The 26,508-nt window shown below is 35.3% G+C and overlaps 1 protein-coding gene across 3 annotated transcripts in view; it reads left to right on the forward strand.

Annotated features, from left to right (window-relative positions):
• The window catches only part of LOC138315814 (fatty acid synthase-like), a 50,660-nt gene that overhangs the window by 178 nt on the left and 23,974 nt on the right, over window positions 1-26,508 (forward strand). For 2 of the 3 annotated variants that reach the window (XM_069257091.1, XM_069257092.1), the window contains exons 2-17: window positions 5,408-5,494; window positions 5,946-6,092; window positions 6,800-6,974; window positions 7,625-7,783; window positions 9,131-9,275; window positions 10,789-10,865; window positions 11,060-11,175; window positions 12,973-13,087; window positions 13,390-13,533; window positions 15,371-15,472; window positions 16,156-16,341; window positions 16,771-16,928; window positions 17,343-17,457; window positions 21,159-21,326; window positions 21,660-21,821; window positions 22,154-22,268. In XM_069257091.1, coding sequence (XP_069113192.1) covers window positions 5,420-5,494; window positions 5,946-6,092; window positions 6,800-6,974; window positions 7,625-7,783; window positions 9,131-9,275; window positions 10,789-10,865; window positions 11,060-11,175; window positions 12,973-13,087; window positions 13,390-13,533; window positions 15,371-15,472; window positions 16,156-16,341; window positions 16,771-16,928; window positions 17,343-17,457; window positions 21,159-21,326; window positions 21,660-21,821; window positions 22,154-22,268 — 2,159 coding nt within the window. In that variant the 5' untranslated portion in view covers window positions 5,408-5,419. The remainder of the gene's footprint in view (window positions 1-5,407; window positions 5,495-5,945; window positions 6,093-6,799; window positions 6,975-7,624; window positions 7,784-9,130; window positions 9,276-10,788; window positions 10,866-11,059; window positions 11,176-12,972; window positions 13,088-13,389; window positions 13,534-15,370; window positions 15,473-16,155; window positions 16,342-16,770; window positions 16,929-17,342; window positions 17,458-21,158; window positions 21,327-21,659; window positions 21,822-22,153; window positions 22,269-26,508) is intronic. The other variant, XM_069257093.1, reaches the window with a different exon arrangement.

Consider the following 26,508-nt stretch of genomic DNA (forward strand, 5'->3'; position numbering starts at 1 on the left):
TTTTCAATAATTCTGTTCTCACCGTTTCTTCACGCACGGTAAATGGTAAAAATGTGAGAAATATTGTTGACGCCAAGACGTCTCGGCTGTAATCGGTGGATGTGTAACGCGACGCTACCCAAATATTGGAATGCAACCCAAAATGGAACATTTTTAAAACAAGCGATGCAGAATTTTCAGTTTACAATAAAAAGTTAAACTAACAGAACTGTCATGAACAAAAGTTAAGGTGCAGCTGAGGATGATAAGACATAAGTCACTCGGGGGTAGGCCTATGGACGACTGCGTTGTGAGCACATTGTGTTTGCGCACTGACCACAGGCGTTTTGCTCTATAAGAGAAATACAATGTAGATTCCCCTGACCAGTGCACGAACAAAAGCACGGATTTTGGCTATTAAAATAAAAATGGTAAGCAATGGTTGAGGTTTGTGTTATTTTAACTTATGGCAAATATGTTCAACCTGAGATTTAAATAGTAGGGATAAGAAGGTACCTCATAGCCTTACTTAACGACGCCCGCAGCGAAAGCTATCCCAGAGTGCATAGCGTGTCTAACTTACAGTCGAGTACAGTCTAACGACACCATATTGAAACTACGCTTCGTCCGATGAAGCGATCTAGGCTATAATTTAGGAGATGAACAGAAAAAAAAGCCAAATAGCTTAAAGTTTGCTCTTTATTGAAAATGTAATTTATTTGAATAATCCATCACATTTTCATAATTGTATAGGTGTTAAACTTATTATATAAATAAATGTAATGTTAACTGTGAATTTCCTGATCCCGGCATGGTTACTTCCTGAAGTTCCTTGATCGGTACAATCAATCGCCCCGTGAAATATTAATATAATAAAACTCACGTACTCTGATTTCAATGATTAACCGATTTCCATTTAGTTTTCAAATATTTGTTGCTTGGTAAATTTCAAATGATAATATATTAAATTGATCTAATTTGAACATATTGAACCTTTTGAATTTTCGGAGTTAAAACTGTACACAAATCATCGAAGCTACCCTAAATTTATAATGGCGACGATACTGTTCCGATAGGGTTGTGAAAGACAGCACAATTAAACCCACATACTCTTAATTCAATAATTGACTGATTTCCATTAAGTTTTCAAATATTTGTTGCTTGGTAAATTTAACATGATAAAATATTAAATTGATTGAATTTGAACATATTGAACCTTTTGAATTTTTGGTGGTAAAACTGTACACAAATCATCGAAGTTACCCTAAATTTATAATGGCGACGATACTGTTCAGATAGGGTCGTGAAAGATAGCACAATTAAAACCACGTACTCTGATTTCAATAATTGACTGATTTCCATTTAGTTTTCAAATATTAATTTTCTATTGATTGAGTTTGTACATATGGAAACTTTTAAAGCTCAAGTACAAGTGTTAACAAATTATCGAAGGTACCCAATATATCATGGCGAAGAGATACAGTGCCGATCGAGCTGTGATAGATAGCATAATTTGATATCTAATTAACGGAAAGTGATTTGCAACTGCTATAATCATAGGTGTCATACTGTCATCAAGTGAACCGTCAGCCAGAACACATGGTCATCGCCTCACTTAACTCAACGGCGGTCCATTTACCTGTGTTTGAGTCTCGAAGGCTATACATGTACAGTAAGTTTGTAAATTAGATAATATTTTTCTAATCTTAATTTTCCCAAACAGCTTTATTTATAATGCATAGAACCATATTGAAATAAAAGTCAATTCTAAGTGAAATGTAAATATTCCGCTTTACCAGAGATTTGAATATAATTTATTTAAATATCTTGCTTTACCAAGCAATTTTTTTCTACTAAAGCCGAATTGAATTTCCAGGGTTTAACTCATTAAATTTATATGTGTCGTATTTTTCATTCTAACGAATCAAGAGGAGCTTTTATAATATGTCATTAATCACCAAAATTTACCAACATTTTGATCATTACTTACAGAATTTTCAATGCATAGGTTTTAATTTTACAATTTTTCATAAAAAAAAACAACACAGAAATATATGTACATGCATGAGATTAGCGTCTCTAATGCAACAGTAAAAAAATTATGAGATACTTTTCGATGTTTATTGGTTTGTAGTCAAATATGCCGTACACAGCTTCGTTGGCTAACACTATGATAACTCGCCTCCAGCTATTGGTGCGCAGACGCACGGCTTGGTCTCACAGTAACCATTCATCCGTTTACGATAACAATAGGTGAGTACGTGATATCGCGAGAACAGCCCGAGTTACTTATCCCAATTATATTTAAATCTCTGGTTCAACAAAATTAAAATTAAGTTCACATGTTGGTTTGTTTCCGGCAGCGAGTCAAAGATCACTGTCAAAATGGCAGGAATTGCATAAGAAGGGACCATGCAGTCCTCGAACACCCCAATAAAAAATAAACATTGTATTTCTGACAAGTTTTCTACTTATTCTGGTCTATTTAGATCTCTATTTCTCAAAACAGCAACAGAAATTATTTTCTAAATCCACAACCTGTTCATATTCGACAAAAAACAAAGCCAACTATTTCGTGTGTAATACACCAGAAATCATGGATTAACAGGCAATTTAACAAGCTAAAAAGGTGGGAAGTGAACCAAAATTGAGAAACTTAATTTTTCTAAGTAAATAGGGAAAAGGCCCCTGAGTGTTTTGGGAAAAATTGTTGGCATATCAATATAAATTTTATTTTGTTTAAAGACAGTATTAATTCTATTTATTTTGTCTTTAATGACAGAAACCTATATTTTTTTAGTGTGCTTCCTGCACAATTTATTTCAATTATATTCATCTTATTAGAAAAACAAAATGTCTTAACTCTTAAATGATGACAACCTTCATAATTTTGTGTGCGTTTGATTGAAAGTTCTAAGATATTTTCAGAATTTCAGAATAAATCTATTTATTGGGAATAGGACCGATAAAGCCACGAGACGCTTTATTGAAACTACACAAGCGATCAATATTGCAGATTGCTAAACCAAAGAAAATGTTAAATCTAAATCTCATAATCATGGCTTGGTTAGCTCCCCAGTATTTGGTTTTTACAGATACACGATCAGACTGTGAAAAATCAGCATAATTTGACGTACTACTCTGATTTCAATAATTGACCAATTTCCATTTAGTTTTCAATTTTTTGTTGCTTGGTTACTTTTACATCCAGAAATATTAAATTGATTGAGTTTGTACAAACTGAACACAATTTAAATTTGCTATGGTAAAAATGTGTATATGTATATATTATTCAATGTTCATATTACCATTGGATATATATATTTGACCCAATAAGCTTCCAAGGAGCTTAAAGAATTGAATCAATAAGGGGTTCTTAGGTAATAGAAACAAATTTGGACTAGGCTTTCAAAAATTTATTGTTCAAAGTAAGCCATAAATCAATTTTCAAGAATATGAGGAAACCCAACACCATTTTTAGCCCACCATCGTCAGATGGTGGGCCATTCAAATCGCCCTGCGTCCCTGGTCTCTGGTCCGTCCTCCGTCTGTCGTCCGTCCGTAAACAATGCTTGATTTTGTTCAAACTTCACATGGAGGGTCCTCTTGGTCCCTAGTTGTGCCGTACAGATTTTGAGGCTGATCGGAAAAACAAGATGGCTGCCTAGCAGCCATCTTGGATTTTGGCAGTTGAAGTTTGTTATAGCTATTTCTTGAAAACTTGTGAAGGGATTTTGTTCAAACTTCACGTGGAAGATTCCATTGGTCCCTAGTTGTGCCATATAGATTTTGAGGCTGATCAGAAAAACAAGATGGCCGCCATGCAGCCATCTTGGATTTTGGCAGTTGAAGTCTGTTATCACTATTTCTTCAGAACTACTGAAGGGATTTTGTTCAAACTTCTGCTGAAGGGTCCTCTTGGTCCATATTTGTGCCAAACAGATTTTGAGGCTGATCGAAAAATCAAGATGGCCGCCAGGCAGCCATCTTTGTTTTTGGCAGTTGAAGTTTGTAATCGCTATTTCTTAAGAACTACTGAAGGGATTTTGTTCAAACTTCACATGGATGGTTCCCTTGGTCCCTTGTTGTGCCATACAGATTTTGTTGCTGATCCGAAAAACAAGATGGCCACCAGGCATTTATCTTGGATTTTGATAGTTATCGCTATTTGTCTGCAATTACTGAAGGGATATCTATCATATTGCATGCGTAGTTTCCCCTTGGGCTTTAGTTGTGCATAGTTCCTTTGGGACTTATTGGTCAACAAGATTGCCAACCTGTCGCCATCTTGGATCTCACCGCTGATTCTCAGAAAGCAATAAAGTGATCTGTCTTAAATGTAGTCCGCTAAACCTGCCTATATTATTAGGCTTTTTTGCCTAATATAAAGTCAGCTTGCGGTACAATGAAATACTTCCGAGACCCTTCTATTTCACACATTTGTAATGGCCGCCGTATACACATTTAGTAGAGCAAACGGCAGCCAATCAACTTGGCTTCCGGTTTTATTTTTAAAAAACCACATGTAGTTGAAAGATAAACAAAATTGCATGTAGCAAACCGTGTATATGCTACATGTATATGCAACGTGAATATCGCGAAAGGGATGCAGTACCAGCAATAGTCATGTTCAATTTGAATATTTGACAACATGTCGTGTATGTCGACCATAATTTCACTATAAAAACTCTAACTGGCTAGCATTTTGTTTATCTTTCAACTACACGTGGTTTTTTAAAAATAAAACCGGAAGCAAAGTTGATTGGCTGCCGTTTGCTCTACTAAATGTGTATACGGCGGCCATTACAAATGTGTGAAATAGAAGGGTCTCAGAAGTATTTCATTGTGCAGAGTTGTTTAATTTCATAAATGTGATGTAACATGGGGGCAGTGGAGTACATGAGATCCCAATATATAGGTATGTGTACGTTTTTCCGGCATTGCATGGACGACATATTAGAAATATGCCGCTGACATATCGTAGGCCAAATCTGGCCTACAATTTCACATTTTGAAGAGGTACCGCGAGCTGACTATATATTAGGCAAAAAAAAAAAAAAAAAATAAAAAGCCTAATAATATAGGCAGGTTTAACGGACTATCTTAAATGTCATATGTTGTATATTTGAAAAAGTTTGAAAAGCACGGAAAAGATCCATCTTTCCATTGTCAGACATAGATCATTCTATGGTGGGCGCCAAGATCCCTCTGGGATCTCTTGTCATAGAAATTGAAGACTAAAAAAAGGGTGAATTTAGAGAGCTGATAGGGATGGGAGCCCTTATTGGGTCAATTACGGTATAAAACCAGCATATTTCTTGTAATGTGGGTTTTGTGAAGATAGGGTACTGTATATGTGAAGGGAACCAAACACAATGCCACACAGTCAGATAGGAATAGACTTCAATTGTCTAATTTTTTGTTGAAGATATATAGAGTCATGAATGCAGCAGATGACAGCAAGAGTTTGATTGCTGGTATAGCATGCAGGCTTCCAAAGTCCAGTAACCTGGAGGTAAGATAAAAAGTCAAACAGTTTACATGAAGTGATACAAATTAAAGTTAAAGAATGCTTTTCATCTAAAAATGGATGGTGTGAATCCTAACAGGAATAAATTAATTCCATTTCCTGCCTATTTGCCTCCTCTAACTTATAGCAACTTCTTCCTATTCCCAAACTTGGAAAAGGATATCTCTCAACATAATTTTGGGTTTAGAGAGCAATTACATTGAAAAAGAGGTGGATCTCAACTGAAAAAAAATGAGGCTGGTAACTTTTAGACTTGCCCACATAATTAATATCCATAATAAAGCCATTATATGTTCCAATCTAATATTTTCAATTACCTCATAATGGTTGCTGATTTCAAACAGTAAATTTTGATCTGTATGATTCATTTATAAAAATAATTCATATTACATTAGAAAAACAAAATCTTCTGTTACATAACTTTCCTTTGTTGTAGGAATTTTGGGAGAATCTGATTGGAAGCCATGACATGATAGACAGCACTCGATTTCCGGAGGGACTGGAGGGGGTGCCACCTCGAGCTGGCCTCATTCCTGACATCGACAAATTTGATGCTGGCTATTTTGGAATTTCAGACATAGAAGTAAGATTAATAAAGTTATTTTATTATCAGAAATATTGAATACTAAAGTATTCTTGAACTATTTGATTTTGTATTTTGTGTATCAGAAATATTTTATGCTTAACTGCTGAAATATGTTTTAACATACCGGTATATATATATAAAATTGATAATCAATATGTTGCAAACAAATCTAATTGTATACATAATTTGTTTTAAAACAAAAGTAAGCATGCATAGCACAAATATTAAAATGAACCATATATTTACATTAATAGCATTTTGTAGCATGGACCAAAATGTGTGTAAAATGTATTTGTATCTCTGTTTACTTGTCCCAATGGGAGCTCTTTCTTGGGTATACTTTTCTTATAAAACATTATAGAACTTCATACTTGGGGCAAATGGCTTCATCCTGGTCAGGCAGTGTAAGACAGTGTACTTAAAGAATGTTGCATGTAATCAAATCACTCTTTAGATTTGTGCATGTAAAAAAGAGCTTTTCTCAATGGACTAATTCTCTCTCCACTTTATAATACTTGTAATTAGAACTTCACTTATACCATGAGTTCATAGTTTAGTCATTGCAATATAAAAAAAGAAAGAAGTTATAAAGTATTTTTTTCAGTGTTGATCAAACAGGGAGTACCAATTGTGACAATACTGTCATACAATATTCACATCCAATGTAGACTAAGATATTTTCTCATTTTGTTTTTTGTCTTTAGGCTGACAACATGAATGTGATGCTCCGCCACCTGTTAGAAGTAACATATGAATGTGTAGTAGATTCTGGTCTGTCTGAGAAAACGCTTCAGAATAATATCACAGGACTGTACTTGGCATGTTTCCTACCTGACACTGATCCCATTGAAACTACCAAATACAGCAAGTCAAAATTGTGTAAGTTCAGCTTCTCATGTTTCTTCTCCAACTTCTCCATCAAGTGCCATAGCTTGTTTTACCTCCAAATACCAAATCATGGGTCAATGTACTGGGCATGCAGTTTTGATGCCAAAGGTTGAAAACTGTGTTTGTCATCTAATACTCTCATCTTGTATATTTCAAACAGAAACCCATTCGCTTATTCTTTTTAAAAAGATAAATAACTTCAGTCCTTCTAAGAAAAAAATGAGGTCTCCTTATGTAATTAGAATGGACTTTTAGGGAAAAAAAGTGAGGTCCTTTTCATTTTCTATGCTAAAAAGAAAACACAACTTAGCAACAAATAATCTGATGTTCACTAAGCAGCACCGATCTTGCTCTTTACTATCTAAAAGCCAATCTTGATCATTCACAATATTTAAAAGCAAACAAAATATAGGACAATGTCTGCTTTATTTCAAAATTTCAATTTAGAAGAATGTCATTCTTCAAAATGCTTGTACTGTGGTTTTAAGTATGCTAATATTTTTTGAAGATGAATGTTACTTTGTTACTGTTTAGCCTAATTTAAACAAATGGTCTTTTATTATCATTTGTTGTCATTGAATATCTATGTTGTATACATAATGTGGCCTTACTGCTGATCAAGTCTGGTGATGTTTGTACAGGTACTACCACACCACTACTGACAGGCCACATTTCCAGCTACTTTGGGTGGAAGGGACCAGCGGTATCCGTGGATACAGCCTGTAGCTCCAGTCTGTCGGCCATGGAAATGGCGGAAACAGATCTCCGAACTGGTCGCTGTCACTTTGCTGTTGTTGCAAGTATGAATGACTGTTACTACCACAAATGATAATATACAATAGAAGTAACTGTTGTATTTGTCATTCATATTTCCATACTCAATATTGCAGTGGTTACTATCACTCTTGTTTCATCCACCCTGGACTAAGTCATACCAAAACTGAAGGCATTTCGGGAGAAAAAACTGACCAATCACAGGCTACAGAGAATTCCTTTGAAGAATGCAGAGAGCAACACCTAACTTCAAAGCCATACAGTCAACTACAATATACTGTTATTCAATTCTTTTGATGTACATCAAATAATGAAATTACCTGACTCATCTGCTATTGCACACAGAGCCTTCTGTTTTGCTATGACAGTTCAGGGGATGATATAATGTTGGCGATAGAAGTACTGAGGTTACATGGGTTGGTTTGATATTGTATTTACCATATTTTCCCTATTAAGAGCGCCTCCTCTGATAAGGGCACCCCATGTTTTTTGCTGAAAAAATCATCTAATTTCATACAATTTTTGTGCCAGATTGTGACGATTTGTCTTTGCAGACGCTTATAAAATACTGTTTCACATCAATCTTATGCTTAACAAATATCCAATCAGCTATAAATTTATTGCATTGGGCAACTTAGGACATCTTAGCCAAGTGTTTACACATAGAAACAGCAAGAACGCCATGTTCAAAACAAAATGTGTCACTTGAATGTTCCACACACATGTATGGATGAAGACTAACTGGCAACAACATTTTAGCGATGTCTATACAGGTTTTATGAATACTTACTGTATATCTATGATAAAGGTTCCTAAATGACAGGAATGTTATCATTTCTAAGCATTTTATTGTGTGCTCTTGTCGGTATTTCCCATCTGCCACAAAACGAAAGTAGCAATCGAAAGCACCGTCCGACAAACAAACAAACAGGCTAGCATGAAATGCCAAACAAAAGTCTGTGAAACAGACATATTTAACCAATGTTTAATACTTCTGGTGCATACATTTCTTCATAATTATGTAATTTCATTACTTACTTGACTTCAAAACGTAAGTTGGTTATAGCAAGTTTCAGAAAAATACGAAACTAAAAGCAAGATGACTATAGTCTGTTTCAGAAAAAAACATCTAAAAATGGTCTCAAATAACGGCGCCCCCCCTAAGCCATTTACCCGCGCCCGGCGCCCTCATTAGGGAAAATACGGTATACATTTTTCCTGGTCAGATAATATATTGCATACTACAGCCCTATATGTTGTCTTTTGTCCTCTTTCTGTTACACTTTTAGATATAAATGGTGAACAGAGATTTTACAGAATGTATGGTGATAAAGAGGAGTTGATCGTTAATATATCTTTTGTATTTTGTGTAGGTGTCAATGTGATTATCAACCCGGTGTATCTACAACAGATGGCCATTTTGGGTATGCTGAATCCCACAGGCGAGAGTAAAGTGCTTGATAGAGATGCTGGAGGATATGTCCGGGCTGAAGGCGTGGCAGCTATCATCCTTACCAGGTGTTAAAAACAGTACAGTCGAGACTGTCTTATGTGACTTTCCAAGGGACCATCACAAAAAAGTCACATAAGACAGGGAGTCACTTAAGGCAGTCCAAGTTCATCCGCAACATCACTGTACAAAAATCTGTCTTTAATTGTCTGTATATTTATCCTTCATTATAAATATATCAATTACCTGATTTAAAAAAAAATAAATCAAAAACAATAATAAAAAAAAAATGAAAAATTATTTTTTTTTTTTAATTAAAAATCATTTAGATCAAGTTATAAATTACAAGCAGACATACATTGATGCTTGGTTTTAAACTTTGTTCAAGAAAAAAATTCTATCTGGAGGGGGTGCAATTTTGGGTTAAAAATCTCATTTTTTTGCAATTAAAAAAAATATTTGTGTGTCATGGTTTTTCATGCTTGAAAAAAAAAATACAAAAATCACACTTGTCAGAAAACAACCATTGCAAAACAATTGCATATGTTGTGTAAATTAAAAAACATTACTTCTGTACACTAGAGGTAACATTTTAAAACCTGGGCTTTATTTTGCTGAATTTTACAAATCTACTGTACACTGCTACCAAATGGCGGCCATTACAGAAGCCCAAGTCATGTGTGTTTGTTTTTACTAGACTTTTTGGTGTTATGAGAAAGTTTTGAAGAAAATATAGGGTTTCTGACTATGGGATGGCAGTTATAATGACTGTTTACTCATATCAAAGAACGCAATTATGTTTGGTCGTAAATGCCATGTACAAAACAAGAAGAGAGTCACCTACGCCAAGTCATAGAATGATACGGTCGGCAAAATAAAACATGCCGATTTATTTAATGTGTTCCGTTATTAATTGTCAATGTTTACCATTGTTTAGTATTGAGAGATATCTGAATGATATCTAGCCTTTTTAATAGTTTAAGGCAAAATTTTGTGGGGGAAAAACGATCTTTCATGATCCGTCAAAACTGGTTACACAGTAATGTACTCTTATCATAGTCAACAGTCGACGTTTATACCTCTTTATCTATCATAATTATGGCCTCAGGCGAATGGAAAGTCGCTCAAGACAGACCTTTTATGATGATTGGGTTGTAAAAACATGGTAACTTGTCACGTAAGACAGGGAGCCGCTGAAAATAGACCCATTATATAGCAAAATACATTGGGGGGGGGGGGTCTCAAGTAAGGTCACATAAGACAGGGAGTCGCTACATACAGGGGGTCGCTCAGACAGTCTCGACTGTATCACACTTTACAGGGAACAATTCTCATCGTTATAGACAGTTTGAAATCCAAAATTCAACACTGCACACTTAGTATATACTAAAATATGTATACTAAATTCAATATAAATGATAAACCAATTTCCTTATTCCTGTGTTTGAGTCCTTCATTCACAACATACGAGTGGCCTTGGCACTTTGATTAATGCTAGGAAGATTTCAGATATATACAATTAAGAGTTTAAACTGGGAGAAAGGCTTTCGGTGTGTATATGACTTGATATGTTTGTTACAGACAAGAGGCTCTATGTAAGAGGATCTATGCAACACTGGAAGATGTAATGACTAATTGTGATGGATATACACCAGAGGGTATGGATATTATTTACCAAAACTCTTTGTCAGCAGCTGGTAGGAGTATAGTAGGTTATTGAATAAGTTCATTTCTGTAATCAGGAAATTTCTGTTTTCTGGTGCATTTTAGTTGATTTGATCCAATGATGAACTTTTATTGAAAACAGATTTGATTATCATAAAAAGGTATCAATAGTGTGATTTGTCGACAGGTATATCATTCCCTAACGAACTCACCCAAAAGAAGTTATTAGAAGCCATATACAAGAGGGCAGGTGTACAGAGTGATCAACTGGCTTATATGGAGCTACACAGCACAGGAACTAAGGTATGCCACATCTGTAAATGGAATATCTTTTAGCATAAGTCCTAAGGATGTTAAGTCAAGGTCAAATCAAGGACATGCAGACATACCTGTGTAGGGTGTCTTTTCCTGGTCAAATCCACGACAAAATGTAGGTCAAACATAGACAAAATAGACGCTCGACGAGCCTGTGCACATCAGAACAATAAAACCACTCCGCGATGAAAATTAAAAGAAGTTTTGTTCATTTCACTTAATACTTGATGGTATGAAAAATAAAACCCCAATGTTCAAAACCACAGTCATTGAATTTGTACATACATATACACCATAGATGGAGTGTTATAAGTGTTTCGTTGGGACTCTATGATATTGGTATTACTCCGAGATAGTTGTCTCCTGAAAATCAGGAACAACGCCTTCTTCGCTGTCTTCCTCTGCGGCAGACTTTCGGTGGATTATGGATTGTGTATGTTTATTTAAATTTTACGTAATTCATGTAATTCATGCTACTGATCGATTACTGTAATCAAATGTTTGGAAGGTTACTACAAAAGAAAGTTCTTATAACGCTTATAAAGTTTTTGTGTTGGTTGCTTTGACGAACTATATCCGAAGATACACTGTATTATTGCGCAGTAAAAGTAATAGTTTTGAGTATGTGTCTGTCACTGGGAGTTGTGTCTTGTTTATCGACAACTGCGTTATATTGAAAGGGGAAAGGTACAAAATTTATCAACATAAACTTACAAAATATAATGATGATATAGATCTATATATGTACAAGCATTTTAAAGTGACAAACTCATTTTGCCGTGTAATGTACGGCAGCCTTATGAAGACTTGCTAAAGTCAGATGTATTGTATAAAGTTTTTTTGATGTTAGCGTTCTTATGAATTCAAAAGAAATTGGAGTGTCATAAGTAACCAAATAATGTACCTTTTACTTAGCAAAAGTATATGGCCATAATTCGTCATGAGTCAAAAATCGGCAAAGCACAACTCACTGTATAATGTTCTGCATGATAATATCTCGCCAACAAGTTACTGTTAGGCTTACGAAGACTTGCTAAAGTCCGGTACATTACATGAAGTTTTCTTGATGTTAACCGCTAGCGATCTTGTGAATTTAAAAGAAATCCAAGTAATATACGTAATGAAATAATGTACCTTTTATTCGACAAAAGTGTGTGGCCATGATTTATTAGTCAAAAGTCGTCAAAGCAACCCATGTAAGTTTCCTAAAAAGGAAACCAAAACGTGTCCGGAAATGGTAATATTTCTAATGTTATATTTTTCTGAAAATATTCTTCAATGTTAAGTGGATATTAAGATACGGATATGTTTACTTATTATTTTTTGTCATTGAAGAGACATTGATGAAATTGATAATTTAGAAATTAAAAAAGAATTATAAAAAATGATACTCAGATTCTGAATGGTTTCATTGGTGTCGAAATTATTATTTCAGAAATAATTTAGATATAAAATTTATAACAGTTATTTCAGGAAAATGAGTTATTTAACTTATTAATCTTGAAAAACTTTAAATATCATAAAATAAATACAGTATACATTCAACTTATCAATCTTGAAAAACTTTAAATATCATAAAATAAATACGGTATACTGTAAATATATTTTGTTAAACTCCGAAATTCAACACTGCACACTTAAAAGTATACTAAATTCAATATTTAAATGAAAAACCATTTTCTTTATTATTTGGTTTGGATCCTTCAATCACAGCATCTACATTCATTGTATGAGTGGCCTTGGCACTTTTATTTGTTGAAGAAACAAATTTATTGGTGTATCTAGGTTGGAGACAAAGTAGAAGTGGGAGCAGTGACTGATGTGCTGAGTCCGGGACGGAGTTCTCCATTGCCTATAGGATCTGTAAAAGGAAATATGGGACACTCTGAGGCCACAGCAGGTATACCTGTAAATCGACTTATGTTTTGTGGCGACTTAATTTCATGTTTTTATACCTAAGGATGTTTCTGCGGAGTGTTAATTTCACAAGCTAGACTAGAGTTTTCACAATTTCATATCACCTGCAAAATCTTCAAAATTTAATGGCATGCAAATCCAAGTTGGTTAACAGTAGTCATGAGTATGTATTACAGGTAAAATCAATAAATGTTTGACTGAAATTCCCAAAATATGGATGCTATGATGAAAGAATTTGCCATTTCTTAATGTTTGATAAAATTTTCATTGATTTTACTCTTACAGGAATGGCGAGTTTGATGAAATGTCTCCTTGTGGCTCGCTATAGGAAGATACCACCACAACTTAACTATGTAAACCCAAATCCAAGGATCCCAGCGGTTCAATCGGGAAAGGTGGAAATCATTAACAAAGTAACACCTCTCAAAGGTGAGTTTCGCAATGTCTTAGCAAAAACTCTAAAATTGGAATGTAACGATGGGTGTTTACGCATGGTGACACAAAACCTTCAACTTTTTAGCCCACCATCATTAGATGGTGGGCTATTCAAATCGCCTTTCGTCCGTGGTCCATCCGTCCGTCCGTTAACAATTCTTGTTACCGCTACTTCTCAGAAAGTACTAAAGGGATCTTTTTCAAATTTGATATGTAGGTTCCCCTAGGGCCCTAGTTGTGCATATTGCATTTTGGGACCAATCGGTCAACAAGATGGCCGCCAGGCAGCCATCTTGGATTTTGATAGTTAAAGTTTGTTACCGCTATTTCTCAAAAAGTGATGAAGGGATCTTTCTCAAATTTCATATGTCGGTTGCCCTGGAGTCCTAGTTGTGCATATTGCATTTTGGGACCAATCGGTCAACAAGATGGCCGCCAGGCAGCCATCTTGGATTTTGATAGTTAAAGTTTGTTACGGCTATTTCTCAGAAAGTGCTGAAGGGATCTGTCTCAAATTTCATGTGCAGGTTCCCCTAGGGCCCTAGTTGTGCATATTGCATTTTGGCACTGATCGGTCAACAAAATGGATGCCAGGCAGCCATCTTGGATTTTGATAGTTAAAGTTTGTTACCGCTATTTCTCAGAAAGTACTGTAGGGATCTTTCTCAAATTTCGTGTGTAGGTTGCCTTAGGGCCCTAGTTGTGCACATTGCATTTTGGCCGACCAGCCTTGGCCGCCAGGCAGCCATCTTGGATTTTGATAGTTAAAGTTTGTTACCGCTATTTCTCAGAAAGTAATGAAGGGATATGTCTCAAATTTCATGTGCATGTTCCTCTAGAAGTCTTGTTGTACATGTGCATACAGCATTTTCGGACTGATCGGTGAACAAGATGGCCGACAGGCCGCCATCTTGGATTTTGATAGTTGAAATTTGTTACCGCTATTTCTTAGAAAGTACTGAAAGGATCTGTCTCAAATTGTATTTGTAGGTTCCTCTAGGTTTCATGTGCATATTGCATATTGTGACAGAATGGTGGACAAGGTGGCCGACAGGCAGCCATCTTGGATTTTGGTAATTGAAGTTTTATAACCACTATTTCTCAGAAAGTACTGAAATAATCTGTCTCAAATTTCATGTGCAGGTTCCCCTAGGTCCCTAGTTGTGCATATTGCATTTTCAGACCATTTGGTGGAAAAGATGGCCGATAGGCCGCCATCTTGGAATTTGATTATTGAAGTTCGTTACTGCTATTTCTCTGAAAGTACTGAAACGATCTGTCTCAAATTTCATATATAGGTTCCCCTAGGACCTTAGTTGTGCATATATAATGCATTTTGGGACCAATTGCTGAACAAGATGGCCAACAGGTAGCCATCTTGGATTTTGATAATCGAAGTTTGTTACTGCCATATATTTCAGTAAGTAATGAAAGGATCTTTCTCAAATTTTATATGAAGTTTGTAGTAAAAGTTTGAAAAGCAGAGAAAAGATCCATCTTTCCATTGTCAGACGTAGATTATTCTTTGGTGGGCGCCAAGATCCCTCTGGGATCTCTTGTTAGAATGTTGTTAGTGTTCTGGATAATGAATCATTAAGCTGTATCAGATAGCATCTTTAAATAAATAAAGTTTATAGTATCCATATTTGAGATAATTGTTATCAACAATTAAAAAAGTAATCTAATATTTTATAATTTTGTCAAACTTAATTTAATGTGTTATGTGCAGTATTTGAAATAAAATTTCTTCTTGAATGTTTAGGTCGCAAAGTCAGTAGAATATTTTTAACAGTATTATACATGTCCTTCATTACTCAAACTGATGTTTCAGATGGTTACATTGGGTTGAACTCCTTTGGATTTGGTGGTGCAAATGGACATTTAATCCTCAAACCATATCGTAGAGACAAGAAGGAGAATGGTAAAGTGAAGGGTTCGTTCTTGGCTAATCTGACCCTCTGTAAAGGGGCTCAATAAGGGGAAGAGGATTTGAATGATAATGTATTAACTTCCATGACTATGGCTTATATTTTAAGAACACAAGTGGCATGATTATATGGCATTTACTTGTGCTGGCTTCAAGAAAAGAAATATGATTAATTTCAAAGGATTGATATATCCCAGTTGTCCCCGTTATACTTTGTTCAGGGAGCTAAATCTTTGAGCAATAATGCGTTGTAAGCAAATCTGCAATTCACAAAATCCTCCATTGGTTAAATGTACATGAATGTAGAAATATTGATTTTTTGCTCATCATGAAATGGGGGCTGGTTGGGGTTAAAGTCCTATTAATGTCACAATCATTTCAAATTATTTTGCCTCATAGCACCCTCTTTTATAATGGTTATAGTCGTATCAATATTTCACAATCATTTCATATTTTGCCTCATACATGTAGCACCCTCTTTGAAAGTGGTTATAGTCGTATCAATGTCAGTCATTTCATATTTTGCCTCATAGCACCCTCTTCCTTTTAATAAATGCCACGGAGATGTAGGCATTAATGTAGCAGTCATTTCTTATTTAATAGATATAACTTCATGAAAACCCTTGCAAATAGCCATTATGATATTGAAAGTATTCTATTTCAGTAACTGAAATTTTATTCCTTTTCAGACCAGAAGTTGTGCTTATTACCTTACAAAGCTCGAAATATGGAAGAAGTTAAAGCTATTTGTAAACTGTCAGAGTCAGATTTGTCTTCAAGAATAGATGTGCACAGCCTTCTTGCAGGTTCCATTCTGTCTCAAGATGAAAAGCGACCAATAAGAGGCTATTTGGTCTCTAGCAGAGATACAGAAGGTATAGTTGTCCATCTCTTTAATAATGCAAAAGTTGTTTTTTTTGTCCTGCTAAGAATAATATTAACAAATCTATCTCTGTTACAGCAAGGCTTCTTGGTCCATACCTTGGAATACACACCAAACAGTAAGATGGTTCTTATTTCTTAACATATTCCCAATATAGAGTATCATTCAAAATTTCTTGTAACATTTTAGCAAGGGTGAGTAAAATCAGCTCCATACTGGTCTTATGAACATGAGGCCAGGCACTACCATCTTGTGCAACTGAATTGAAATGTTGATTTTATGACAATATCTAGGTCATTCATGCTTCTTTTCATGGATTTGGCTTATTGGCCCACTGTAGTCCATCCGTTAAAAGGATCGTCTTCAAATTTAGTTCTGAATTTATACTTTTAATTTGAGACCTGAAATGTATTTCTTGAAGGAATGATTTGTGGGAGGACACTGGTGGCTAGTTCGTGCAAGACCAAGTCTGGGAAAATTGGACTTTTCTTACCAAATTTTGTATGGGAACCTGTTCTCATTGACAAAGATATCTTGGATATTCCTGGATTTGTGAAATCAATCAAGAAATCACAGCAGGTTTATTGGAAGTTTTTACAATTAAACTTTTCTGCAAATCCAGTTATTTTAATATTGATGATTTTAACTGGAGTAAGTTGGTAAATTCATTTGAATGTCAATGAAATTACTTGTAAGTACTTGCATTAAATGAAATGTACAAGAGTTTCTGATATATGTGGAAAAAAATTGTGGTGTTTCTTCAGTCAGGAAAAAATCTTGACTAAGAATTAAATTTAAGGTACATGAAAAAATATTTACCATATTATATGGTTGGCCTGAAGACCACTTATTTGTTATTTGTTTTCATTACAATTATAGGGTCTCCAAGACAAATCATTGGTCCAGAATGTTTATTACATTGGTTGTCATGAATATTGATCAAAAAGGAAAATGTTATAAGGGTTGAGAATTTTGTGATTTGTCTTTTTTCAGGTTTTAACAGACAAGCTTGGATCATCTTTATCCTTGATGGAAAAAATCAAATCTAATAAACTACTCACAGATGTCACTGCAGAAAACTTGTGTTTGATCATTGCTTCACAGATTGGTAAGCACAGTATTGTTGCTTTGTGTTTGCGACAGCATGCTTCAGTGATATAGCAGTACAGAAGACTCCACATAATCGAATAATGGTTATTTGAATATTTCGGTTATGTGCATAAAATTCTGCGGTCCCGATTTTTTCTTTCTTTATCTTTGTTTTTCAACTCTGTGTATTTGAATAGACTTTTACATTATCTCCGGTTATTCGAATAAAATATTTGGGAAATTCTAAAAATGAAATTGTTTCAATTTTGCAATATATTTTAAGTTCCTAGCGAAATTCGCCGATATATATTTCAAGATACTTCGATTTTACTAGAAATCATCATGGTGACAGATTATCATTATCGTATTGCTTGTTGTTTTATGAGTGAATCTACAAAGGTATTCGACGCTGTTACGATTTACATCAGCAGCGGTAGATAATTACTTTAGTATAATCACTGACTCAAACATCTAATTAAAGCATTTGCACTTTCAAATATGTTTATTTATTAACGTAACGTACCTTAGTTCGTGATTTGTTGGAGAAACCATGCTTCCTTACAATAATCGCCATTCATGAGTAGTCTCGTTCAACCAGAGTCTTAATGACCACGACAGACATGTGCGTATCAAGCGTCTCGTTGAACGAGACATAAAAGCATGCAAAGTCGGCGTGCAATGACTACCGCAAGTTTCGTATGTAATATTATGGATACAAAAGATACTTGCGACGCTGTTTCATTGCTACTTGATTATGCATGAATTTCTCAAATGATATCAAGCTATTCGCCGTATTGATCGCATGGCTTCATCACCCGCTGCCATTTTCGAATTCATACACATGTGTCTAAACAACACTGCTAGTTGATTGGCACTTTGAAGTTTTAATAAGGATCATAAATCTCATTTTGCCAGGCAAATGTATGTAAATTTGTTTATTATTTAGGTTCAGAATTGCAGACACAAATTTAATTCTGTTCAGTTATTGCATTTGATATCGATCGATTAGGCTAGCTGTTTCTCAGAGATTCATATGTCAAACTTACGTAAACAAGAATCTAATATTGGAACATTTTTTGTTATTAAACAATTAAATTCTATTTACAACTTCGAAAATAATAAATTGTTGTTCGTTTTAAGTATAAATAATTCAAGTATTTATCAAGTAAACGAAACTATATCTATTTGCCTGTTCACATGTATGTGGGTGGGGGTCAAACGTTAACGGAGATGCAAAATGCCATCTCCGCCTATTCAAATTCTCCGGTTATTTGAATATTTTCTTCTGGAAAATGACTTATTCAAATAAGCGGAATCCTCTGTATAGAAAGAGCAAGAGTTCCACTATACAAGAGGACACAAAACGAATATACAGCAGTCTCCCAAAACATGCACCTCACACTTCACACACGCTACACAATTGCACAATGCAAATATTGTCATATTTCAATGTCTTGAAAAGTCCTTTTGTAAAACTGCAAAACAAATTAACTGGAGTTCGGACTGGAGAATTATTAAAATCATCTTCATATATGTTATTGACATTGAGGTGAAAATCTAAGCTACTTGAAAGTTGGATGGTTATATTCCATCACAACCTATGCAATTTATATACCACTAACAAAAGAAAAACAGTTAAATAAAAAGCTGCACAATAGAAACAACGTGAATGAGAACCAGTATACACCTACTGAAAAATTTTAAATTACAAGCTTTTGGGTAGGGCAAACCCACAAATAATGCATGGATTTTTAAGAGTGGGGAACTTATTGTGTTTGCTCAGTTTCTTATTATTATTTTTCTTCTTTTTCTGGTTCTTCTTTTTCTGCCGGGACTTGGTGTTATCATTTTTAGGTCATCTGACCGAAGGTCAGGATGACGTATTGTCATCGTGTTTCGTCCGTCGTGGTGCGCCGTGCGCTGTCCGCCGTCCGCCGTGCGTCATGCGTAAGACTATTTATACAAAAGCCTACTCCTCCTTAACCCTTGAGCGGATTACATCCATATTTGGTGTGAAACATCATTGGGGAAGGACAATCATATTTTATATAAATGAGATAGATCCGACCCCAAGGGGCTGAGGGATGGGGCCCCAAAAGGGCAAATTTTCTTAATTTTAGCTGGCCCACTTCCTTTTTTTAGGTTTTGGTCTCCGATCTCAATGAAAATTGGTGTAAAGGGTTGAGATTGATGCCGAACAACATGCAAACATTTTTGTAAAGATTTTGTTATTCCAAGATGGCCGCTGGACATCTTCCTGTTTTCAGGTTTCAGTCTCCGATCTCAAGGAAAATTGGTCTATAGGGGTTTTAATTGATTCAGAAGGGGGAACTTTAGGTGAGGATAATTATATTTTATAAAGGACAGAGCTAAGACCCATGGGGATAGTACGGCGGATGTCCAAAATGGGAGCTTTGCTGAAATTTTGCTTTAAAATCAGACTCCTCCTTATATTAATCCATGAATGTGTTACAACCATATATGGATGAAGGGCTACCAAGATTGTTCAACAAATGACATTTACCTATTTCAGAAACTTACATATTCAACTAAGGAGTTCCTTGTATTGTTTATATTAATCGTTAACCAACACTTTTTATTGTGACTTTGTTGTTTTGTGCAATGAGTCAGATGACCTCTTGTCTCAAAAATTATTGGTTGGATCACCATGAAATTTTGCGAGGTCATTTCTGGTGGCCTGCAGATGTGTCGACTGGTTTCATTTTTTCTGACCAGCATCCAAGATTGCCTCTACAGCCTATCATTGTTCAAAATTGAACTGCTTAGAGATATTTAAGTTCCCCCAACAGAGTCGGGAACTTATTGTGTTTGCTCTGTTTCTTATTATTTTCTACTTCTACTTTTTCTTCTTATGGTTATTCTTTTTCCGCCGTGACTTTGTCCGACCATTTCCTCAAAAACTGTAAGTCGGATCGCCATGAAATTTTGCGAGACCTCAAGATGTGTTGACTGGTTTCATTTTTTCAGACCAGCATCCAAGATAGCCGCCACAGCCTTTCATTGTTCAAAATTGAACTGCTTTTAGATATTTAACTACTGGTCTGATTTGCCTGGAATCGATTTCAATATGTTGTTTAAATCCGATTCTAAATTTTTAAAGCGAAAAATAACATAATTTTGCAAAAAAAAAAACAAAAAAAAATCTGTCTATTTCAAATTTTCTACCTTGTTCTTGGAATTAAGCAGGGATCCATTTTATGTCCACTTTCGTTTTTGTTGTATTTTTCTGATATAAATGATATTGTTACCATTGATATAACACTATCTATTTCTGTGAAATAAATCTTATTTACTAGATAAAATATGTCACATCATCATTTACTCTTCTCAAATTAAGCTCTGTGGAGATTGGGGGAACTTTATGTGATGGCACCCGTCACAATTAGATCTTGTCTTTGAATGTATCCCCACAAATAATACTTGGATTTTGCTAAAATTCTAAATCAGTAAAATGAACTCAAGTAGTTTAAACCAACTTGTTTTCATGCACAACAATATTTCCATAGCAATTGATTTAAATCAAAGATTTACAAGCAAAAGACTCTACTGTACTTCTTATTGAATATGTATGATTCTAATTGCCCTCAAAGTATGCAATAATAAAATGCACTCAAAAAAAGAATTGGTTAGAGTATTATTTATTAACTTTGTTGAAAGCAACAATGAATTAAATTTCAGTTTTATTTTCAATTTACCTAGGTGTGATTGACTGTATCCAAGAATGTGACATTCCAATTTCCTACGTCTGCGGGAGTGGCTTATCTGAGATTAGCATTGCATATGTTGACAGATGCCTTACCCGAGAGCAATGCTTACATGTAGCTCTGATTCTTGGGAAGGCTTTGCTGGATTTCACTGAAAAGCAAGGTAAACTTCCTATAGAATTTGATAATGGGTTGATGCATGTTGATTCAAATGTTTGACTAAAAATAAAAAAATGTTGAATGTTTGTTGTTGAAGTAGTAGAAAGAAATTGTTAAGTCATTAAATAGTCACCTACATGCACAACAACCAATGTTTAAACATTATATCTGTCATTCATCTTTTTTTGTAAGTGTGCTTTTGAATCTTATGAATTTATAAATATTATGGCCTTCGAAATGTATTGAAGAAAATGTTGATCTGAATCTCAAGATTTTGATGCTCTTTGTTATAATATTTTATATAATCTTATGTGCATTTGAATTTTGCTGTCCACAGTCTTACCGGACAAGCTATACAGAGTTCAAGGCCTGCCTCTGGAGGAAGTACACCAACTTGGACCAAAGACCAGGGTTTTAGCCAGTCCTTCCATGGAAACTTCCATCATACTCATCAGAGAGCAGTATTCCAGCCAGATTCTCAATGATATTCATGAGAAAGGTGAGGACATTTTTGAAACTCTGGAAATAAGGAATGATGTATCATAATTTGAATGTAAGTTGAGAAAAACCTACCCTAGACTGATATTATTCAATCAAGTTCTAATTGTACAATACGAATGTCATTAGTTATTATATTTGTTGAATAAGCTTTACAAATTGATTAAAAAACAACCTCTTAACATGTAATATCTTGACTTCTGGTGAATTCACTTGCCCACTTAATTAAATGACATTGAGCACTGCAGTAAGAGTGCTGGTTTCTGTAAAGAGAATTAGACGTGTAAAACATACAGGAAAACCTATATAATTAAAGCGAATATTGTGTTGTAGGGGGGATTTATAAAGAGCTAAAGCAAAAGTTGCCCCTCCATAGCCAGGACATGATCAACTGTTTTGAATCAGTCATGGACTCACTTGCAGGTGTTATCCGGTATCCAAAACAGAGGTTAAGTATTTTTAGTATCTCTCTGAAACAAAGCGCTAGAACTTGAAAAATATGTCCTTCTACCTGTATACAAATCTTGGGGAAAATGATTGGCTATCAGTGATTATAGCCAGTACTGTGATATTGAGTTACATCAAGACAAATTTCATTTCAAATTTCATTTCAAGTGAATCATTTTATATTTCATGAAAAGAAAGACATGTAAGATTCAGCATTGGTTTTAAAAAACGTTTTCATAGTATGGTATACTAACCTCTCTAGTTTAATGTAAGATAATTTTTGTTCTTTGCAGAAATTGTTTGTAAGGTAAATGAGTGTTTTTCTGTAAATTTGTAAATAGAGGGCATTGTCATGCAGACTTGACTTTTGAAATTTTGTCAACAGACAAGATGATAAAATAGAGCACATTTTCTCCCATCATTCACTAACTTGTCAACAGTTTTAGCGGTGAGAGTTTTCTTTTCCAACCCCTAGGGTATGACAGATTCCGTGTGCTAACCTTTTGAACCTGAAGACAATTACATGACATCATGACTTCATGTTTGTGCATTGACATGCAGTTACAGGAACGAATAACAGAAAGGAGAAACCAGCAGCTAAATTCAAAACACAATTTAATTATATATACAATATTATACAGAGATGGTTTACAATGTCTAAAGTAATTGGTGGTGGTACAAGAGTAGTACGATGATTTAAAGTGTTACTTATCTGTATGCGAATGTCCTGGTATAATCCTTGATCCTTCCAGGTTTCAAATTAACAATAATCACAAATCCACAAGGAAATTGAATGTCCACCGATGATTTGTAAAGTTCCAGGCAATATGAATAAATCCACACAAAGTGTTGTAATAATCCACAGATAAAGTCACAATAGCTCTCCCAATAGAATCTTATATGGCGCTGTACAATTCTTGATATGTCTTATTACAGGTCTCATTACAGTTCTGATTAGCCTTGGACAGCTGGAGTATATATAGCTAAACCCTAATTCAAGAATATTGGAGAACCTTCTACTTCTAGAAATATCTAACTAAAAGCAGTAAACAAATAAACACACATAACTTTCTGGAAATAGATCATTCTAGATCTCTACTTAAAATCAACATGTTTACAAACATATTTGTTTATACATGATTATATTCTAGAAAGTTCTATAACCTAGATTAATGATATGACCTTTATAGGATGTATTGATAAAAAAAGCTATAGGAGTTATCTCCCTTATCTCATAACTACATGTATTTAGTGTCATACATAACACACCCCTCCTTAAAGAAAAGAAAGTTTCCTTGAAAAGGAAACTTTCTTGACATATCAAGTAATATTTAAATCCTTGATAAAGCATCAGCTAGAATATTGTCTTTCCCTTTGATATGTTTGATGTCAAGATTGTATTCTTGCAAAGTCAAACTCCACCTGAGAATTCTTTGGTTTTTGTTTTTCATTTTTCCCAATGAATGTCAAAGGGTTGTGGTCGGTGAAGACCAACACAGGCACAACTGTAGTGCAGAGATACACATCAAATTGGTTCAAGGCCAAAATCAACGCTAAACATTCTTTCTCAATGGTGGAATAATTTCTCTGGTGTTTGTCAAACTTTTTCGAGAAATAACAAATTGGATGGTCAATTTGTTCAGTACCTTCTTGCATCAAAACAGCACCAACACCTACATCGCTGGCGTCAACAAACAGTTTAAACTGTTTATTAAAATCTGGAGCAGTCAGAATTGGTGAGTTCGATAGTATGGCTTTCAATTTCTCAAAGGCAGACTTACATTCGTCTGACCAAACAAATTTGACATTTTTCTTTAACAAAGCAGTAAGTGGAGCTGCTATAACAGAGAAATTTTGACAAAATTTTCTGTAGTATCCAGCCATACCAAGAAATCTCATCAGCTCTCTCTTGCTTCCAGGAGTTGGAAAATCTATAATTGATTCTACTTTGGCCTGAACAGGTTTAACCTGCCCCTGTCCTACAACATGGCCTAAAAATTCAACAGTTGCATGACAAAATTCACATTTCAATAAGTTTACAGTCAATTTCATGGTAGTGAGTCTTTCAAAGAATTCACGAATCCCGCGTAGATGGTCTTCCCACGTGTCGTGGTAGTTGATGACGTCATCATTGTATCCATCGCAGCCTTCCAGGTCTGATATCACGCTGTTAAGAAGACGTTGAAATGTTGCCGGGGCATTCTTCATACCAAACGGCATAACTTTGTACTGGTACAAACCTTGTGAAGTTACAAATGCAGACACTTCTTTGGCTCTTTCTGTTAATGGCACCTGCCAATATCCTTTCAACAGGTCAAACTTGCTAATATACTTGGCTTTGCCAACTTTGTCAATGCAAGAGTCAATCCTTGGAATTGGATAAGAGTCTGTTTTACTGACAGAGTTAACTTTTCTGAAGTCAATACAGAACCGGTATGTCTTATCTGGCTTTGGTACCAGAACACATGGAGAGCTCCATTCACTTTTGCTTGGTTCAATAATATCATTGTCCAACATGTATTGAATTTCTTTCTTTAAATGTTCTTCTTTCAAAGGGTTGACACGGTAAGGATGTTGCTTGACAGGTGGCGCATCGCCTACATCCACGTCATGATAGATAGCATGTTTTGCCTGGTATATCCGGAAACAAATGTTTATACTCAAGTATCAAATCTTTCAGTTCATTGCGTTCCTTTTCTGATAGATGACACAGTTTCTTGTCCAAGTTCGCAAGCACATCTGAGTTCCGTAACTTAACACCACAGTCTAAACCTACATCTTGTACACCACCATCTAAGTCTAATTTACAAATATCAGCTGTACTTTCACTTTGTGATGGTACAGAGGCCAAAGTAGCAATAGGTTGAGAGGTCTTGCTCTCTTCTCTATCTACATATTTTTTAAGCATATTAACATGACATATTTGAGTTTTCTTGCGCCTCCCTGGAGTTTGTACAATGTAGTTAACATCATCGACCTTTTTCTCAACGACATAAGGTCCAAAATATCTAGCTTGCAAAGGCTGACCCGGTATTGGTAATAGAGCCAAAATTTTGTCACCTGGATCAAAACTTCTTGCATGGGCATCTTTATCATACCATGTTTTCATTTTGGTTTGAGTAACGGCCAAATTTTCTTTTGCCAGTTCACATGCCCTTGTCAACCTTTGCTTAAAGTTAGACACATACTCTAAGAGATTCACTTTAGAATCTTCGTCCAAAATTTTGTCTTTCAAAATTTTCAAAGGACCACGTACAGTATGTCCAAACACAAGTTCAAAGGGACTGAAGCCAAGAGATTCTTGTACAGATTCTCTAACGCCAAACAACAACATGTGTATACCTTCGTCCCAATCTCTTTTGTTTTCAAAACAATAAGATCCCATCATATTCTTCAATGTCTGATGAAAACGTTCTAACGCACCCTGAGACTCTGGATGATAAGCACTAGACTTATACTGCTTGATCTGGAGCTGGTACATGACTTGTTGAAAAATACCAGACATGAAATTCGAACCTTGGTCCGATTGGACAGCTTTTGGAAGACCAACCAATGTAAAGAATTTAACCAAAGCCTTGACTATGTTAGGGGCTTTAATATTCCTGAGTGGAATGGCTTCAGGAAAGCGTGTGGAAGCACACATAATAGTTAAAAGATACTCATTCCCAGACTTAGTTTTGGGTAGAGGACCTACACAGTCTATAATGACTCTACTAAATGGTTCCTCAAATGCTGGAATGGGGGTGCAAAGGTGCAACAGGGATTTTTCTGATTAGGTTTCCCTACCACCTGACAAGTATGACAAGACCTACAAAAATCAGCCACATCCCGTTTCAACTTGGGCCAAAAGAAGTGATCTAAGATCCTGTTATAAGTCTTGGTCACACCTAAATGCCCTGCCATAGGTACATCATGAGACAAACTTAGAATATCTTGCCTATACCTCGGTGGGACAACTATTTGATTGACAACCTTCCAGTCTTCCTCGGGAGACACATCAGGGGGGCGCCACTTGCGCATCAACACACCTGACTGACGGAAGTAACAAACCGGGACTTTCTCAGCCTCTTCCTCACTCAAAGCCCGATTACACAATAAGGAGATTTCAGGATCTTTCTCCTGTTCTACTATAAGCTCCTCTCTAGACAAAGATGATTTGCTCATCATGTCAGACAAAGAAGTACCCTTGTTAGGAACAACTCCATCACTATCAAAGTCTACAGGATTGCTCAAAAGATCAC

This window comes from Argopecten irradians, chromosome 2 (genome assembly GCF_041381155.1).
Source record: "Argopecten irradians isolate NY chromosome 2, Ai_NY, whole genome shotgun sequence".
Lineage (NCBI taxonomy): Eukaryota > Metazoa > Mollusca > Bivalvia > Pectinida > Pectinidae > Argopecten > Argopecten irradians.